The 19,344-nt window shown below is 41.8% G+C and overlaps 1 protein-coding gene across 4 annotated transcripts in view; it reads left to right on the top strand.

Moving 5' to 3' along the window:
* shf (Src homology 2 domain containing F) overlaps positions 1 to 19,344 on the top strand; it is a 100,718-nt gene that overhangs the window by 64,463 nt on the left and 16,911 nt on the right. Inside the window, exons 3-5 of one of the 4 annotated variants that reach the window (XM_089135248.1) lie at positions 1,734 to 1,931; positions 4,423 to 4,509; positions 16,231 to 16,374. In XM_089135248.1, the coding sequence (XP_088991374.1) occupies positions 1,734 to 1,931; positions 4,423 to 4,509; positions 16,231 to 16,374 (429 nt within the window). The remainder of the gene's footprint in view (positions 1 to 1,733; positions 1,932 to 4,422; positions 4,510 to 16,230; positions 16,375 to 19,344) is intronic. The other 3 variants (XM_039647494.2, XM_039647493.2, XM_039647495.2) reach the window with 3 other exon arrangements.

Below are 19,344 nucleotides of genomic sequence, written 5' to 3' on the forward strand. Positions count from 1 at the left end.
AATACACAATCTGAAATAATACGCAAAAAGGCTGAAGATGTACATTTTCCTAGGCAGGACAGTACTGTACCTTCTGATGTTCAATGATGTTTATTTGCTGCTCGTGAACCCAACATCGAACTGTTGTGCACATTAAAGACACAAAACACATGTATTGTGAATTTCATGATAAAATGAACAGAATTTGAGTATAGCAAAAAAAATAGCAAAGCTCAATGCAGTTATTGGATGGTAAGAGCTTCAAAAAATGTTTAGTAAGGCAGAAATCGGCATAGACTAAAAGATTGATCTTGAGATTTAGGAATCCATATTAGTATCGATTCGCTAGTGTCCGCACCGCTGTCATGTTTACCTGTTGTAGTTTATCAATGTTGTCTGCAAGAAATAGACACTGACACAGACTAAATGTGCCATCGGAGAAGCACTAATTAAACGCCAATGTTTCAATCAATGATTTCGCCCTCCAAAACTATTGAGAACTGTTGTTTTGACCAGAAAATGTTTGGTCGCAAAAATTGAGTCGTCACCACTTAAGAGGACAATGTCAGGAGCGAGGCTTATATGAATCTCTCTCTCTCTCTGTATCTCTGTAGTCTCTCTACCGTTTTCTAATTGTTCTTGAGCCGAGAGGCAATTATGCAGTGTTGTGGTGTAATATTTCATTCCTCGAGCGTCTCTGCATGCCATTAGGAGCGGCTGCTAACAGCTTCATGCCACCAGAGAAGAGCGAGGCGTCTATCGATCACCGGTGATGCTGGAGTGATCCTGTGTTGTGTCCAGTTTCAGTGACGTCCATCATTCTAGGATATAAGAGCAGAGTTTGAGGATGGAGGTCATAATACATCACAACACTAAAATACAACAACACGTGTTGTGGATAGTTCACCCAAAATAAAAATTACTGCAAGACGAAATTTAAGTTTTCAGAGTTTTAGTGTTAGTACAACATTAAACTACCATATATAATGTATAATAATGCAGCGTGGGAATATCTGTGGCCCTGATAATGCCAAACGTCTGATGTTACCTGTAAAAAGTGGCCGACGTTATTTTAAATATCTATTCTGTAAACCCTTTTCACACATGATGTGTCATAAAAGGCAAAATGTTATGACTTTTGTTCATCAGCATCATCAACACACTGTGTTATTTAATTGAGCAAAGCTATCGTCACACACTTCTGAAACACACACTCATTGGCATGTCATTTTCCAGCTTGTGTTATTCCAGTTTCCCAGTGTTTCTGCTGGTCATGCGGATCAGCTGACCTCGGGTGTGTGTCTTCGGTCTCAACACTGCATGTTCAGGTGTTTTCAGCTTGTTTTGGTTCATTTCACTGAAGCTTTTAAGCACTTAACATGAAAAAACAAACAAACTTAAATGTATAATGAAACGTTAAGCTAAGCTTAATGACAGGAAACTTTGGAAAAAGAAATGAAAATGTGAATAATTGGTTCTCTGATCTTTTATATCGAGTGAAACGCTTCAGGAACAAGAACACGTGTGGGCGGGGCTTGATCGTGTTCGTTGGGAGTTGATTGGATGGTTGTGGTTTGCTATTGGCTGATCTGGTGTGAGTGACAGGTTATAGCCCCGCCCTCGCCTTCAGAGAAGATTCCGATTCAAGATTATGAGCACAATAATGATGTGCATCTATTTACCGTAATACTCCTTTAAAACCAAGAGTTGTAATTTGATTTGATGAGTTTAACACACTCTCCATCTCTCTTCAGAAATCCGCGGCGGTCGAGCTCCTAAAGACGGCGCGGCTCTGCCCCTCTACGACACCCCGTACGAGGAGAACGGAGGAGACGGTGAGGCCCAGCGCTGCTCGCGGGAGAGCCGCTTACCCCAGGACGACGACAGGCCGCCCGAGGAGTACGACCAGCCCTGGGAGTGGAAGAAAGAGCGCATATCCAAAGCCTTCGCAGGTGTGTGTGTGTGTGTGTGTGTGTGTGTGTGTGTGGGATTTCACCTTTCCAAAAAGTGGTTCCTTCCTTTAAGTGGTTCAGAACACTGCACAGACACTTTCTCAAATATATCTAGTCTTGTGTGTTGTTCTGCTGGATGTCGGGGAGTTACTAACTAAAAGTGATGCTACCAACCGTACGTTCACATCGTCGCTGGCCAGAGTGCCAGAGTGGGCGGAAGTCATTCATTTTCAATTTTCAACACTATTATAGGCAAGATTTACAACACTTTTTCAGCGGGAATGCAAATTATAATAGCACTGAACCATGAACACAAAAGCCACACCACACAAATGGCTTTTAATTTGTTTATTTCATTAGCAAACATGCCACTATAATCGTTAAGTTCTTTCCTTAGATCAATTTTCTGTAAGAATAACGATTGACGCGCTTGTTTGCTGTGCGGCCCCTTTAAATACAGTTGTAAAAAAGACCACGCATTCGATCTGCGTCAGAGCATCAGGGCGTCTACGAGTCTCTCCGCGGCGGCGCTGGCGGGGCGTGTGAACGTACGGTAACGCTTCACTGCACATGTCTGTGGGGAAACACTTTGATGATGCTTCTGGAGGGGTTCACTGAACCTGAGCGAGGTGGACGACCCGACTGAACACACACTCTACTGCGCTTCGGTTATTTTATTTTATTTTTTTATTTTATTTTATTATTTTATTTTATTTTTATTTTATTATTTTATTTTATTTTATTATTTTATTTTATTTATTTATTTTTTTTTTTTATATTTTTTTTTTTATTGTTTTATTTTATTTTATATATACGCACACACACACACACACACACACACACACACACACACAGTATATATAATTTACTTTTTTATTTATTTAATTTTTAATGTAATGTAATTATTTTCATTTATTTTTATTATTTTATTTTACTTTTTTCATTTATTTTTATTATTATTTTTTTTTCATTTATTATTTTATTTAATGTATATAATGAAATACATTTATTTATTTATTTATTTATTTATTTTTTCATTGCTTCAGAAAGCAATACGAACAAACAAACCAAGCGGTATCATAATTCATAACTAGAAATGTGTTGACAGCTTCAGATATGCTTGGATTCGTGAAGCAAACTTGTCAATCATCTTGATGGATGATGTCGAGGAAACTCTGACCAATGAGAGGACAGCTTTACTCACATGTGACTTGCATGAACACACTTTGGTGAGTTTAGAAATGTGAAAGCGAACCGAACCAAGAAGAAAATGGAATTGTAACAAATGAAGTCCCTGTCCTTCGCTTGAAAAACATTCATTTAAATATATAATAATTATTATAATTAGAACATTATTTTTAATTATGAGTTATTTTATATTTTTTCAACTTAGTACTGTTTGAAACTGAAAGTCAGATTAATTTGAGTGAATCAGTTCGTATAGATGATTCCTTTGGAATAAAAAGCTAGTTGCTATTTATTGGTGATGTTCAGTTTTTTGTCAGCTCTGATTAAAAACAATAAATCACAGGAGCTGACGGTAAAGGTCGGGCCGTTAGAGTTAAAGCAGTTCACTTTCAATAAAACAAATCCTGATCGTTTACTCTCCTCCACGTCATCCGAGATCTTCACGTCTTTCTTTCTTCAGTTTTTGAGGAACACACTCCAGGATTTCTCCATATCATGGACTTCAATGGGGTCCAACAGGTCGAAGGTCAGATGTGAGTTTCAGTGCAGCTTCAAAGTCTCGACACGATCCAATAAGAGTCTGATCATGACAAACCAGCGACATTTACAACAAAATACATATTTTTATACTTTTTAACCACTAATGGTCGTCTGAGATGCGCCACACATTACGCCATCGCATTGGAAAGGTCAAGCGTGACATCGTTAAACATTCATGAAATACACACACACACACACACTTAAGGATCATTTTAAACAAAAAACTCATACAAATTCATATAAATATGTGTCATGATTCAGTAGCTTTGAACGGTTCTCCTACTCCAGACTTCTGAACTCTGGGTCGGCGGCGCCACACGTGACCTTTCCGATGTGAGGGTCGACCGCTCACTCGCCCGCGCCTGTTCATGTGAACGCTGGGAGATTTCTGCTTACTCTCTCTCTCTCTGTCTCTCTCTCTCTCTCTCTCTCTCTCTCTCTCTGTCTCTGAATGAGAACTTCAAGACTTCAGGATCTGATGATTTACAGTTCCGACTGCAACCCAATGCTTGTGTGTGTGTGTGTCACTGATGTGTGAAGCGGGTGTGTGTGTGTGCGTGTGCTGCAGGTTGTGGGTCCGGGACTAACTCGGGTGTATATAAATATCGCTGTTCAACAGAGTTATTGGGCTTTCTGAAATATAATAAGAAAAGAATATGCGCTGGATAGATTTTTTTTTTGAGTTCTTGAAAGGTGTTTCCTTTTTTGTCCTGTGTGTGTGTGTGTGTGTGTGTGTGTGTGTGTGTGTGTGTGTGTGGAGCAGCACTGCTTTGTTATGACTGCATTAGTCATGAGGACTCGAGCAGAGGAGCGAGCGGAAGAGATTTCCACATCTCTAGATCCTCCACAGGTACTGCAGGTCTCTCGCCCCCCCCTCTCTCTCTCTCTCTCTCTCTCTCTCTCGTTCGCTCTTCATGGATTTCTGACTGCGTTATGTTCATGGGAGTGTATTGATTGTGGAAATGATTCTTCTGGTTTCTCTTTCCTCTGAAAGGAATATTCCGGGTTAAATCTAGAGCCGAATCTGATTCATTCGTCACTCGTCCGTCAGGTCAGAGAAACTCAAAGCGCGCCGTACTCGACAACACACACACACACACACACACTCTTTAGTAAAGTATAGTTTCAGTGACGGACGAGCTGGAGATGCAAGGGGTTTGAAAATGAGGAAAAGCCAATGATAATTTGTACATGTTTAATTATTACATTAAAACACACACACACTCTTACTCTCTCTCTCACACACACACACACACACAAACTCATTTACGAACTCACTCGTGTGTTTCATACATTAGTGTGTGATTACTCTAGTCATGTGTATCTGTGATAATCTGTGATAGTGTGTGTCGTGGATCAGGGATGTGTCAGGGATGCTTGGTGTGGATCATAGAGGCGTCTGGGTCAGTGTGTGTGTGTGTGTGTCAGTGTGTGTGTCAGTGTGTGTGTCGAAGAGTTTTACAGCGTACTTTCATTTCACTAGCTTTCATTATTACATCAATGATGTAATATTCACCGCTCGTATTTCCACACACTCACTTACTCACACACACACACACACACGCATACACACATGCTCACTCACTCACTGTCTCTCACACACACACACACACACACTCTTGATGTATGCCGCTGTGAGTGAGCACATTCGTCTTCAGTTGTTCCTCAGCGCTGCGGCTTATATATCAATCTGTGTTTGGTCTGACGAAACGCACAACATTAAACACACAGTCTGTGTGTGTGTGTGTGTGTGTGATTCACTGCAGTGCGTTCAGATCTGATGTTTATGCAGCGCTGGGGTTATTCATTAACGCGTGCGCTGTGTTATATCCACTCGTGTGTGTATCAGTTTATCAGATGTGTGTTAGTCGCGCACTGCAGGGTTGTGCTCTTGTGTGTCTACTAATTACTCACCTGGTTATCTGCTACCTGCTCACACACACACACACACACACACACACACACACCAGCACAGCATTGAGAGATTGATGACTGCAAATAATATTGATGAGACGACACTTTAAAGAATGTGTGTGTGTGTGTGTGTGTGTGTGTGTGTGTGTGGCTGCTTGTCGATGAGGATAAACCCACAAGGTGAAACTGCACACACAGTGTTTTCTGGAAAGTGTGTGTGTGTGTGTGTGTGTGTTACGCATGGAAGTGCTTTAAAAACCGTAATACCTGCATCTCAGAAGAAGAGCTCCCATACGCCGCTGTTCTCCATCCTCTGATGATCTTCGGTTCGTGAGCGGAAAATGTTACGTTTTTTTTACTTCATCGGACTGGCACGAAACTTGGTCAAGGTTTTGGCTCTTGCTGTGTGAACACACACACTCACACACATCATGGACATGATCTGAACAGGTTCAACGGTCCTGAAAGCAACTTGTGCGGTTCGTGTCAGAAACGAGCGCATTGGAGTTTCCTCTAGTGGAAGCGTGTGGAACTGCAGCCGAACACACACTCCTGAACGCTCGTTTACTGAGTTCACACGCGGAACACACACTTGTTCAGCGCTTGGATTTTCTTGCAGTTTTAGAGTAAAACATGTTTTTGAAAATATAGATTTCATATAAATATTGAAAATAGTATTTTTTGTGCATTTCTCTTAAAAATAAACGTAAAAATTCTCTAACTTTTTAAAATTCTTTTTTTTAAATTCCTCTTTTAATTCCTCTTTCAAAAAGAGATCAAACTCCAGTCTGTCACTCTAAAGCGTTCAAGATTTACCAGTTTAAGCCGGAAATTAAATTTTCAGGTCTATGCTCAAAACGTGAATAAATGGATTATAAATACAGTATAAATATAATGTATAATAAAATCCCCTAAATATACAAAATATTTAATAAAAAACATTATCAAACTCACTGAACGCTCGTTTACCGAGTTCACACGCGGAACACACACTTGTTCAGCGCTTGGATTTTCTTGCAGTTTTAGAGTAAAATGTGTTTTTGAAAATATAGACTTCATATAAATATTGAAAAAGTATTTTTTATGCATTTGTCATATCATTAAACATATAAATTCTCTAACTTTTTTTAAGTAAATTTTTTTTTTTAAATTCCCCTCATCAATTATCACGTGTACCACAATTATACTGGGTTGAACATAAAGATAAAGACAGTATTTTTTATTTTATTTTTGTATCATCATCACTATCACTATATATTAAAACCAAAAAAGGTGATAATATCGTTATTTAAACATTTATGTTGTAATATATCGACAGTGTGTGTATTTCTGCACACTACTAGAGTAATGTAGCATCCCGGTTGTCTAATAAACCCAACATTGTTTATAATATTGTAAAATCTTTGACAAATTTCAAAATTTTGGAAATCTGAATTTTTTTTGGAAAATAACAGATCACTTTTCTTTTAGACACTTTCTTCCCTCTAATATTGGATGTAAATCAGATCACACACACACACACACACACTGATCATCTTACTGACAAAATTGCGGATCACATGACCTGATGTGTATCACAGTCAGTTTGCGGTGTCGTCACAATCTGAATATACCCATGTATATAAGCGCTGATATATCGCGTGTAAGTGCAGCCGGGGACCGTATTCTGTGCTCACGGTCTGTCATATGTTATTAATACAGTAAATATAATATATGCAATATTGTCATTCTCACACACTCCTGACGCCTGACGCTGACCTCTGTGTGATCCTCATGCTGCTGCTGTGGTGTGATAACAGTCTTCTGGCATGAATCACACACACACACACACACACAAACGTCACACACACTCCCAACACACAACCTCATGGTGCTTTCTTGGAGCTCAAAGGTGCCACTTCAGAGACAGAAATGCCAGAGGGCTTATCTTCACACACACACACACACACACACACACACACCTGCGGCCAGATTCATGAAACATTCTTAAGAAAAAAATAACTATTTATGAATCAAGTTATATATATTTTATTAAAAAAAAAATGTCCTTATCTTTTTTTCTTAGGATTGTTCTTTAAAGTCTCCATGAAATCAAGATTGACGATTCCAAGATTTTTTTTATGGAATATTGCAGTGTTTATTGTAAATGATTTATGGGTGCACATCATTATTGAGTTATAATAATCTTCAATCTGAATCTTCTCTGATGACGAGGGCGGGGCTATAACCTGTCACTCACACCTGATCAGCCAATAGCAAACCACAACCATCCAAGTAGCCAATCAGTTCCGCACAGACACAATCAAGCCCCGCCCACACGTGTTCTGAAGCGCTTCACTCGATATACGACACGGTAGAGGAGAGAAGACGACTGCAACTTCCCTCTAATATTCAATCAAAATTCATGCATTTCTTTTTCCAAAGTTTCCTGTCATTAAGCTACAACCAGTGTTGGGTAAATTACTCTAAAAAAGTTATTAATTACTACTTACTAATTACCTCTTCAACAGTGTAATTAGATTACTGTACTAATTACTCTCTCTAGAAAATATTTAATTACTTTTAATTACTAATTACTTTTAAAATCCCACCAGCTGAATAATACAAGGACAGACATGAATCTGCTTTAATTCTTTCAAATAAATACTATAAAATTGCATGAATTATCCTTAAACTGACCAAGGTGGATAAAGTTACATTATAAAAACATACTTTTTAACATCAGATACATTTTTGATGTTAAACCCACTCTGATCTCATGACATTTCACACTTTTTTCATACATATTTTACAATAATTCATACGAATTTGTACGAGTGCGGACCGGTCGTACGATTTAGACATGCATACGAATCGCTGTGAGATCGGATTGATCTATTTACCTCAATTACATCAGTAGTAACTGTAATTAAATTACAGATAAATAAAGAGTAATCCCTTACTTTACATTTTCAAGGGAAAAGTAATTAAATTAAAGTAACTAATTACTTGGTAATTAGCTACATCCAACCCTAGCTACAACGTTTCAAAAAAAAAAAATGAAGTGCTTAAAAGCTAATGAACCAAAACAAGCTGAAAACATGCAGCGTCGAGAGCGAAGAACACACAGCCGAGGGCAGCTGATCCGCATGACCGTATCCAGCAGATAAAACACTGGGAAACCGGATCAACGGCACAACAGGGAGCAACTTCCCTTTAATGTGGACTTTAAGAAGATTTGAGTGACCGTATCTCTCTGCTCGCGCTCACACACCAACCCAACACTCATCATCCCTGGTGTGTGTATCACAGATGGCGGCGCTGAAATGCCACAGAAACGGCGGTGAGCTTCTCAAAGAAGGTGCTTGACTTTTCTAATTGCGCCCGAGGCGTAGGCAACACACTACCGCATTTCCACGGTATAATTACCGCACACCCCCAAGCTTTACACATGCTCTCTTTAAGAAGAGAGTCTTGAAGACGGATGTAATGGAGTCTGTGCTGAGGCTTGATGATGTTTCTGAGACGTTTAGACTCTGTCAGATATGATTAACGCTAACATGTGTCGTCTAAACGCTCCAGTACATCGGCCCTGAGAGTTTCATATTTCATATTGGATTTGTCTTATTGTGGATCTGCTCTTCCCGCCTGAAGCTGCTGGAGTGTAGATGGCCTCGATGTCTTAATTAGCTCTCGATGATGAACGCGTGGAAGGAAATCAATCCGTTGTGCTGCTTTACAGGGAGAGACGACCCAACAGGAGATAAACCCCAGTTCTGCCCAGGGGGATTGTGGGAAATTGAGGCCGTTTTTTTGCACACTGTTCCCCCAATTTTGGTGGCGGTTCAAGGAAAGGACAGGGAATACACACACACTGTGTGTTACACACACACACATCAACTCAGAGCCGTGGCAGACTGTGAGCTCAGCCAAAGTTCAAAGCTGTCACTGACTGTGTGTGTGTGTGTGTGTGTGTGTGTGTGTGAATATTAATCTGAAGCTGGAGCTTGTAATATTGCAGCGGTTTTATTAAATTGGCTATTATTTGGTGACAGCGGGTTGCTTGAGAAACTCAATCGTTGTAATTTGGTAAAGCGAGTGTGTCTATCAGAGGAGCAGTGTGTAATCGCTGTTGTAATTGGTGTTGTTGCACCTTCGTGATCATAAAAATCATTTCTTTTTGAGACTAACGACAAACGGGATTGATGTTCTCGAGTCCTCATGATCCTGTTTTGCTTCACATGTCTAAAATAAAATAATGAATATTGCCAAGGCAAGGCAAGTTTATTTAAACAGTACATTTCATACACAGTGGCAATTCAAAGTGCTTTACATGGAACAAATTAAAATAATCAAAAGAAATCAGAATAATTAAAACAGTTTAGAATAAAAAAACAAAATCATAATAATAAAAATAAAATACAGTAAATAATTAAAACAATTTAGAATGAAAAATAAAGTGAAGTGCAGTAACAGTCGGATGAACAGTGGCACAGTGCTCATTCAGTAAATGCAATTAATATAAATAAAAACAGTTAAAGTTAAAGTAATACCCCTATCTGAGCTGGTTTACGGTGCTACTGGGCCTCCAATATAAATGAAAGGGTTTTAATTAGGGCTGTCGATTTAACGCGTTCATTTAATTAGTCGATCATTTTATCCTTTAAAGCTCATCTTTGATCACCAAAATGACATATTTAAACATTTTTTGTTTGAAATGCCTTAAAATATCTTAAATGTAACCCGACACCCTTGCCTCATTTAGTATGTGCGGACCTATGAATATGCAAATGAGCCCCGCCTCCACTCACTCACTCACTCAGCTCAATCACAGGATCACACGTTGATCTGATTGGTTACAATGTCGTTTGTGACGTCAGAAACACCAGCGATTGTGTATTAAAACACCACATAGACACATAAACAACATAATAATTACAAATATGAAGTTAATCAATTCAAAACATGTAAAAATGAAATCGACTTCCTCTCGGTTCAGTTCATTTCGAGTTCTGCCATACGACACAAGCAGTGCCAGAGCCCTGAGATGAGCCGAGTGTTGAGGTTTAGCATGAGGGATTCGCCAACGCTCTAATCCTCACATATACGGCGTTACCGCAGGGTCGAGCGCTTCTCAAAACACGCCAGCAAATGCTTTCTCTCGAGTGCGACCTGTGAGGATTGGGGACGCGAGGCGAAGCTTCACTCTCCCGGAACAATTACACACTAATCTGCAGCAGCGAATGAGAATTAGCTCTTTAATCGGGCGTCTGGCAGGCCTTCACTTCACCCGCCGAGAGGAAGTTATTATATTATCTGTCAGAGAGGCTGACCTCGCGTTCGCTCGCTGGATCGGGACAATTCAGCAGAACCCAGCGGATAATGGCGGCTGTGTCAACTGACATCACATCACGCCGCGGGTGAACAATGCTAATCGTTCTCCGAAGAGCGTTATTCTGCCGGCTCCATCATCCTTCTGTCTTTAGTGTGTGATGTTGTGTTTCAGCATGAACGCCGCTTCAGAGTCCCTCCAGCGGGAGTTATTCTCTATATTACGGATGCACCGATATGAACTTTTTGGCCGAAACCGATAATTCTTTGTATTTGAAGGTTGATAATCGGTATATTGGCTGATGAATGTAAATCTATTTTTTTAAATAGTTTTTGAGAGCCTGATTAAAAATCAAAAGTATCTATTATATGTTCTCATTATAATTGTATTTAGCCGATATGACACATTTGACTTGCATTGAACCGTATCGAACTGCATTCAAGCAAATCAAAACCATTGAAGGAAGTGTCTCAGCTGAACATTTTGGCCAAAACCGATAACCGATAATTCTTTGTATTTGAAGGTTGATAATCGGTATATTGGCCGATAAATGTAAATCTACATATTTTAAATAGTTTGTGAGAGCCTGATCCAAATGAAAAAACTGTGTCCCAAACACACAATTATGATGATGTTCTCATTATAATTTTATGTTGCCGATATGACACATTTGAGCTGCAATGAACTGTTTGTTCATGAGTGATTTCAATCATATTTCAAGCAAATCAAAATTCTTGAAGGAAGTGTCTCAGCTGAAGGAGATAATCCACTATTTATCAGCTTTAATGTGTATTGACAAAAAATTCGTACCGGGCCGATAACGTTAAAAATCGATCGATACCGATATGCTGGCCGATATATCAAGCATCCCTAATTTAAGTAATTCATACGCAGAATAAAGGGGCGGGGCCTGGGTAGTGTGTTAAACTGGCGATTATGGAAAGGGGCGGGACATTTCGACCAATCGACCAATTGATTGACCAATTGACCAATCGACATTTCGACCAGCCGACCAATTGGAGCACAGTGTGCTTTTCAGAAGGAGGGGCTTCATAGAGACAGGAAGTGAACAGGGGTGTGTTTCCCATACAGTGACGCAAATTTCTGCTTCAGTTGAATAAATCCACTATCAGTCACGACTGTTTCCCTGTAACTGTATTGTCGTGAACTGATCGTTCAACCACATTGGTTAAGGATATCATGAACTTGGTGGAGTAATAACTCTTTTAATGGATAATTTGAGATCGAAATTAATGCTCGATGTTTTCCTATAAATTTGTCCTGTTCGAACTCGTTTATCAAAATGAACAAATCGTTTTTTTGTGTCATTTGGTTCATTCAAGGAACGAAATGAATGAGCTGACTCGGAAAAACATTTCGAACAGGAGAGTCACGAACGCGCATCACAGAACAGAGCAAGGCGAGCATTTGAGCTTATAAAACTTAAACTTTGTTTTTTATTTATTAAATGAGCGATCGTTTCGCTTGATAAGACCCTTATTCATCATCTGGAATCGTTTAAAGCCCTTTGAACAGTTTGCACTGAAACTCTCATTTGGACCTTGAACCGTTTGGTCCCCATTGAAGTCCATTATATGGAGAAAATCCTGAAATGTTTTCATCAAAAACCTTAACTTCGTTTTGACAGAGGAAAGAAAGACGTGGACATCTTGGATGACATGGGGGTGAGTAAATTATCAGCAAAAGTTTTATCAAAAGTGAACTACTCCTTTAAATCTCTTGACAAACTCATTTAGTCGTAAATGACATTAGTGTGTGTTGTGTTGCACTGAATGTCAGTTTGCTGATTTGCATCAGTTTGGACTGATGAGAAAGACAGAACTTGCAACCATAGTTGGCTAACGATGCTTTCGGGAAACCAGAGCGTTACTGACAGACTGGGAAGAGAGGGGCAAGTGAACTCCAAAACAACATCAGGCATTATAGGTCCTCCTCAGTGTTGTGTTTCTCTCTCCTAGAAGTTGGTGAAACGATTCCCCTCTGGAGTCAAAGACAAGGGCGAGTTCATAACCGAGAGCTGGGGTGCGTTTATCGTCAGCTTTATTCTGGATGCGCTGGCAGTTTCAGCCGTTCGCCTGTCAGGCGCTGAGAGCAGCCGATGCCGAAGGAATCACAAGTGTGTGTTTGCTCTGAGCGTCGCATCGGAGCCGATCTGTGTGTGTGTGTTTCTGTCAGCGCACCGACAGGGACAAGATGCACGGAGAGCAAAATGAAGGGATTTGTTCCTTGTTTTATTAATAATGAGACGCCGCTCAGGGCTGAAGTGACAGCGACGTCTCATTTCTTCCACAACGGACTCCCGGCGCGCATCGACTCTCTGTCGTGTTTTTAATTAACTGCTGCAGTGAAGTTAATTCATGCACAGAGCTCGTCACTGGTCACTGAAACTGCACTAATGAACTGGTTTCATGAACAGTCCTAAAAGAAAGAAGTGATTCTGAACTGAAACGAGTCGTCGGTAATTCAGTCGCACTTCCTGCTGTAGGTTTGTACCTCATTTGCATAATGCCAGCCTGTGGTCCTGATTGGCTGAGCAGGAGCTCTTAGCTCCGCCCTCTAACACTGTAGTGTCTCTGAGACTGGAAGAGTTCGGCTCGTGTTGTTTTCTGAGATCGATACGGTAAAACACACGCTATCGTCACTGTTCGTATCACTGTGATCAAGAGCTGAGAGACCGATATGATAATGACCAATCACAGCAGAGCAGCTCTCAGAGAGGCGGGGCTTAGAGAGACTGAATCCTCGATGGAAGCGTTTCAGACACTGAGAGGAAAGAGCTGAATATTAGTGTGTGTTTGACCTTGAATGCATGTGAACCTGTTATGAGACCTTTAAAACTATAGTAAGAACCTTTAAAATAGCATAATAGGGGCGCTTTAATAACTTGGTATGAGATATCTAGCTGTATTCATGCTCTTTCTGTTATGATATGGATCCGCTTCTCCTGTAAACGAGTGGGACGTTCCCGGGAATAGATTTGCTGTCACTGGATGGCTGCGCTTGGACAAGATTACGTCCAGGAAAGATGCATTAATAGAGAGAGAAAGAGAAAAGTGCATTTGCTTTACACCGTTTATTGTCTTTGAATAACACTCCAGACAAGGTCTGACACGTCTGTAATGAACGCAACATATCGAGGTGCTAGTGTGTGTGTGTGTGTGTGTGTGTGTGTGTGTGTGTCTATTAAGGAGTCATATAATATGGAAAAATAATACACAAAGACTTCTCTTTACTAGGAGTCAAATCTGTTCACCTCACTCATCAGTTTTATTTGTTTTATGAGTTAACCCTTTAAATCTGTTGTTTTAAAAACCTTTAGACATAAACTAATCATTTTGCATTTGTGTTGATTACTCATATTTGATGGCTTATATATAGTCTGAAATACTGAGAATATGAAGGAAAACAAACAACAAAAAACAAAACAAACTCTAGATAGGCCTCATGAATCTCTCTCTCCTTGTGTGTGTGTGTGTGTGTGTGTGTGTGTGACAGAAGCAGAGACCTGAACACACTGCATTGCTGCTGTTTGTTTCCTTTCCTGTTTCCGTTTCTAAGTATGTGTGTGTTTTCCCTGCTGACCTGATCCTGCTTCACTGACACTCCTCTCTTCTCTCCTCTGTTCTCATCTTCTCTCCTCTGTTCTCCTCTTCTCTCATTTTCCCTCCTCTTTTCTGCTCTGTTCTCCTCTTCTCTCCTTTTTTCTCCTCTTCTCTCATCTGTTCTCCTCTGTTCTCATCTTCTCTTGTCTTCTCTCCTCCCCTCTCCTCTCCTCTGTTCTCCTCTCCTCTTTTCTCCTCTGTTCTCCTCTTTCCTCCTCTCATCTGTTCTCCTCTTTCCTCCTCTCCTCTCCTCTTTCCTCCTCTCCTCTCCTCTTTCCTCCTCTCCTCTCCTCTTTCCTTCTCTGTTCTCCTCTTCCCTCCTCTGTTCTCCTCTTTCCTCCTCTGTTCTCCTCTTCCCTCCTCTCCTCTCCTCTTTCCTTCTCTCCTCTCCTCTTTCCTCCTCTGTTCTCCTCTGTTCTCCTCTTCTCTTGTCTTCTCTCCTCTCCTCTTTCCTCCTCTGTTCTCCTCTTCTCTCCTCTCCTCCTCTCTTCTCTCCTCTTTACTCCTCTGTTCTCCTCTTTCCTCCTCTCCTCTCCTCTTTCCTTCTCTGTTCTCCTCTTCCCTCCTCTGTTCTCCTCTTTCCTCCTCTGTTCTCCTCTTCTCTCCTCTCCTCTCCTCTTTCCTTCTCTCCTCTCCTCTTTCCTCCTCTGTTCTCCTCTGTTCTCCTCTTCTCTTGTCTTCTCTCCTCTCCTCTTTCCTCCTCTGTTCTCCTCTTCTCTCCTCTCCTCCTCTCTTCTCTCCTCTTTACTCCTCTGTTCTCCTCTTCTCTCCTCTGTTCTCCTCTTCTCTCCTCTCCTCTCCTCTCCTCTGTTCTCCTCTTCTCTCCTCTGTTCTCCTCTTTCCTCCTCTCCTCTCCTCTCTTCTCTCCTCTTTCCTCCTCTGTTCTCCTCTTCTCTCCTCTGTTCTCCTCTTCTCTCCTCTGTTCTCCTCTTCTCTCCTCTCATCTCCTCTCCTCTGTTCTCCTCTTCTCTCCTCTGTTCTCCTCTTCTCTCCTCTTTCCTCCTCTGTTCTCCTCTCCTCTCCTCTTTCCTCCTCTGTTCTCCTCTTTTCTCCTCTGTTCTCATCTGTTCTCATCTTTCCCCCTCTTTCCTCCTCTTTTCTCCTCTTTCCTCCTCTGTTCTCCTCTGTTCTCATCTGTTCTCCTCTTTTCTCCTCTTTCCTCCTCTTTCCTCCTCTCCTCTCCTCTTTCCTCCTCTGTTCTCCTCTTTTCTCCTCTGTTCTCATCTGTTCTCCTCTATTCTCCTCTGTTCTCCTCTTTTCTCCTCTTTCCTCCTCTGTTCTCCTCTTTCCTCCTCTGTTCTCCTCTTTCCTCCTCTGTTCTCCTCTTTTCTCCTCTGTTCTCATCTGTTCTCCTCTATTCTCCTCTGCTATCCTCTTTTCTCCTCTCTCCTCCTCTGTTCTCCTCTTTCCTCCTCTGTTCTCCTCTTCTCTCCTCTCCTCTTTCCTCCTCTCCTCTTTCCTCCTCTGTTCTCCTCTTTCCTCCTCTGTTCTCCTCTATTCTCCTCTGTTCTCCTCTTCTCTCCTCTCATCTTTCCTTCTCTCCTCTCCTCTTTCCTTCTCTCCTCTCCTCTTTCCTTCTCTCCTCTCATCTTTCCTTCTCTCCTCTCCTCTTTCCTTCTCTCCTCTCCTCTTTCCTCATCTGTTCTCCTCTTTCCTCCTCTGTTCTCCTCTATTCTCCTCTTTTCTCCTCTGTTCTCCTCTGTTCTCCTCTGGTTCTCTGCAGTGGAGATTAAGGTGATAAAGGACCTGCCGTGGCCTCCTCCGGTCGGGCAGCTCAACACCAGTCCTCCTGTAATGGAGTTGGTGGAGTCTCCATCCTCCCCGGGTCTCAGAGATACAGTGAACGCCTGTGACCAGCTCACGAACGGTGGGTCTGACCCTTGACCTCTGACTCTCGACCTCTGACCCGACCCGCTCATCATCACTGTCCTTCACCAGACACACATGGCATGGGTTTATTTCAGGTAGTCTAATAGCTGGTGTGATTTGCTCTGAGAGATGATCGTATGGAAACACCCCATGGTGAACTACTCCTTTAAGCATTTGACAGACACTTTTACCCAAAACACACATTTACATTGTTATCAGTTCTTGCTTTGCCTTGAAATCGAACCCATGACCTTGGCGTTGCAGGCGCCGCCGCTCTACTGTTTGAGCTTCATCTGAAGAGCTTTTCAACACATGCAGCACATATGCTCAGATAAAGTTAATGAGCTGCGGTCAGAGTCGAGTGTCTTTCTGCCGAAACCGTCCAAATTAAGCATTAGCTTCCACCGAAGCAGAAAATCACCGCCGGCTCCAGTCCTGACAACACCTCACCGGCTTTATAGACCCACACCGACACGCAGAACAGCCGCTGAGACGCTGTTTAGTGCCTCACTTCACAGTTTACCACCTGTGTGTGTGTGTGTGTGACCCAATCACCACGTTCCCATCTCATCCGTTCGACAGAGACGTGTGGAGAAGCGATTGTTCCCTGGAGATTACAGATGTGCAGATCCTCAGGCTCAGACTATCAGATAACCAGAAGTCAGACTCCTGGAAGGCTTACGCTCACTCGATCTGTGTGTGTATCAGGGTGACACAATAAAACCAAAAAAATGCTTAAAAGTGGGATTGTGTGTCAGTCACGAACTCGATCCAAACCCAGATTTATGTGCGAGACGGGATGGTTTTCTGGCACTGTGTGTGTGTGTGTGGATTTAAGCATGTCGGGCGGCTGTAAATTAGCCTGGATTGATCCGGGTTTTTCCTCCGGAGATTAGCCGTAAGATGATCCCGTCACTCCAGTTCCTCACAGGAATGAACCGGTTAAAGGCTCGGTTCAGGAACTCGACGGCGAACGCTGATTCCTGGATGTGCCGGAGCTCAAATTCACATCCGGAAACTATTAAAATCACTTCAAGCGCTGCTTTAAACACGAAGAGCTTCTTTTGTTGTCAAATCTAAACACTTACAGCCAAACCAAAGATTAGCTAGTAGACATCAGATCATGTGTTCCTCTAGTGTGATCAGGACACTATAGTTGATTTCTGTGAGTGAGGAGAGCAGAATAAAGCAAACGGACATATTACACCCAATAACTCTTCAGATTTATCAAATTGAGCTGATGATGTTTTGCTCTTTTTACACACACACTGAACAACATGAAGCATTGCTTGGTCACTGGTTGAGCTAAACTGGTATTATCTAATAGTGGAGTTCAATTGAACAGATATTCAACATAATTCATGTGTGAGAGTCCAACAGAAGGACGGACTAAACCAGTCAAACATCCACTGATCTGAGACCTGAGATCTGTCATATTTATACACTAGAGCCCAGTGTTGTAGTCGAGACCACCTCACTCGAGTCCGAGTCAACACCGAGACCAGAGAGAGTCGAGTCCGAGTCAAGACCGAGTCCATAGAGAGTCGAGTCCGAGTCAAGACCGAGTCCATAGAGAGTTGAGTCCGAGTCGAGACCGAGACCAGAGACGGTCGAGTCCGAGACCAGAGACGGTCGAGTCCGAGTCGACACCGAGACCAGAGAGAGTCGAGTCCGAGTCGACACCGAGACCAGAGACGGTCGAGTCCGATTCGAGTCCGAGACCAGAGACGGTCGAGTCCGATTCGAGTCCGAGACCAGAGACGGTCGAGTCCGAGTCGAGTCCGAGACCAGAGAGAGTCGAGTCCGAGTCGACACCGAGACCAGAGACGGTCGAGTCCGAGTCGAGTCCGAGACCAAAGACGGTCGAGTCCGAGTCGAGTCCGAGACCAGAGAGGGTTGATTACCTAATTTACTTTTATTTACTTAGAGAATGGGTTTTTTTTTTTTTTACTGAATTTACTTAGAGTTTAAAAAATATGATCAGTTTAGGGTAAAAAGGCCACATAGTAGGTGGTGTTAAAAGTAATTTTATTACAATTTGTCATGCGCAGTTGCGCACTAGAAAATCACCAATCACTGGGCGTGTCAATCAATTTAAAGAAATATTTTATTAACATACATTAATAATCATGAAAAATATTTTTAATTGAACTCGAGTGGACTCGGGAATAAGTCAGAGTCCTAAAAAAAAAAATGTTCGAGTACGAGTCAATTCCGAGTCCAAATGGACACGAGTCCATGACAAGACCAAGACCATTAAAATATGGTCTCGAGACCGAGTCCGAGACGAGTCCGAGTCTCGAGTACTACAACACTGCTAGAGCCGATAAACTGATGATGATGAGAGATGTTGAACACACTGTGGTTTGACTGTATGCCTCCAGCTGACCTCACTAATCATCTAGCCTTTACTAGTCGACGTTTATTGTCCTGAACTATAGCGTTTGACGAGCTGTCTCATCAATCTGACGAGATTTTAATTTTCGCGTGGCACTCGATGGGCCAGAAATCACATTTGCATATAAATATCGGCGAACTCTTTTGTTTGCTCCAAGAAAAGCGGGAGCCTTTTGTTTTCGGCTCTGAATTAATTGTTGCTGCTTTCCGGTCCTTTCTTTCAGGCTTGTGTCTCTGTAGAATATGAAATAATATAATTAAAACATATCTGGATTTCATTATGCGAGCGTGGCTGTGAGGAATAAACCCGCGGAGGCTCTTCCTGGGCTTTGTGAAACACACTTCGCATACACTGAACACCCGCCGGAGACGAGTGTGTGTGTGTGTGTGTGTGTGTGTGTGACGTCCAGCTGATAGCAAACACACACGTTACTGCACACTTTAGCCGAGCACTGCCTCGCTGAACGAGGATTATGAATGATGTGTTTATTACGTATGCATTCAGAATATGAATGTGTAGTTAATGATGACGGAAGAACTGAGCTCGGCACTCGCCCGATGGAACTTACAT

Source organism: Pimephales promelas, chromosome 10, assembly GCF_988280905.1.
Source record: "Pimephales promelas chromosome 10, fPimPro1.hap1.1, whole genome shotgun sequence".
Lineage (NCBI taxonomy): Eukaryota > Metazoa > Chordata > Actinopteri > Cypriniformes > Leuciscidae > Pimephales > Pimephales promelas.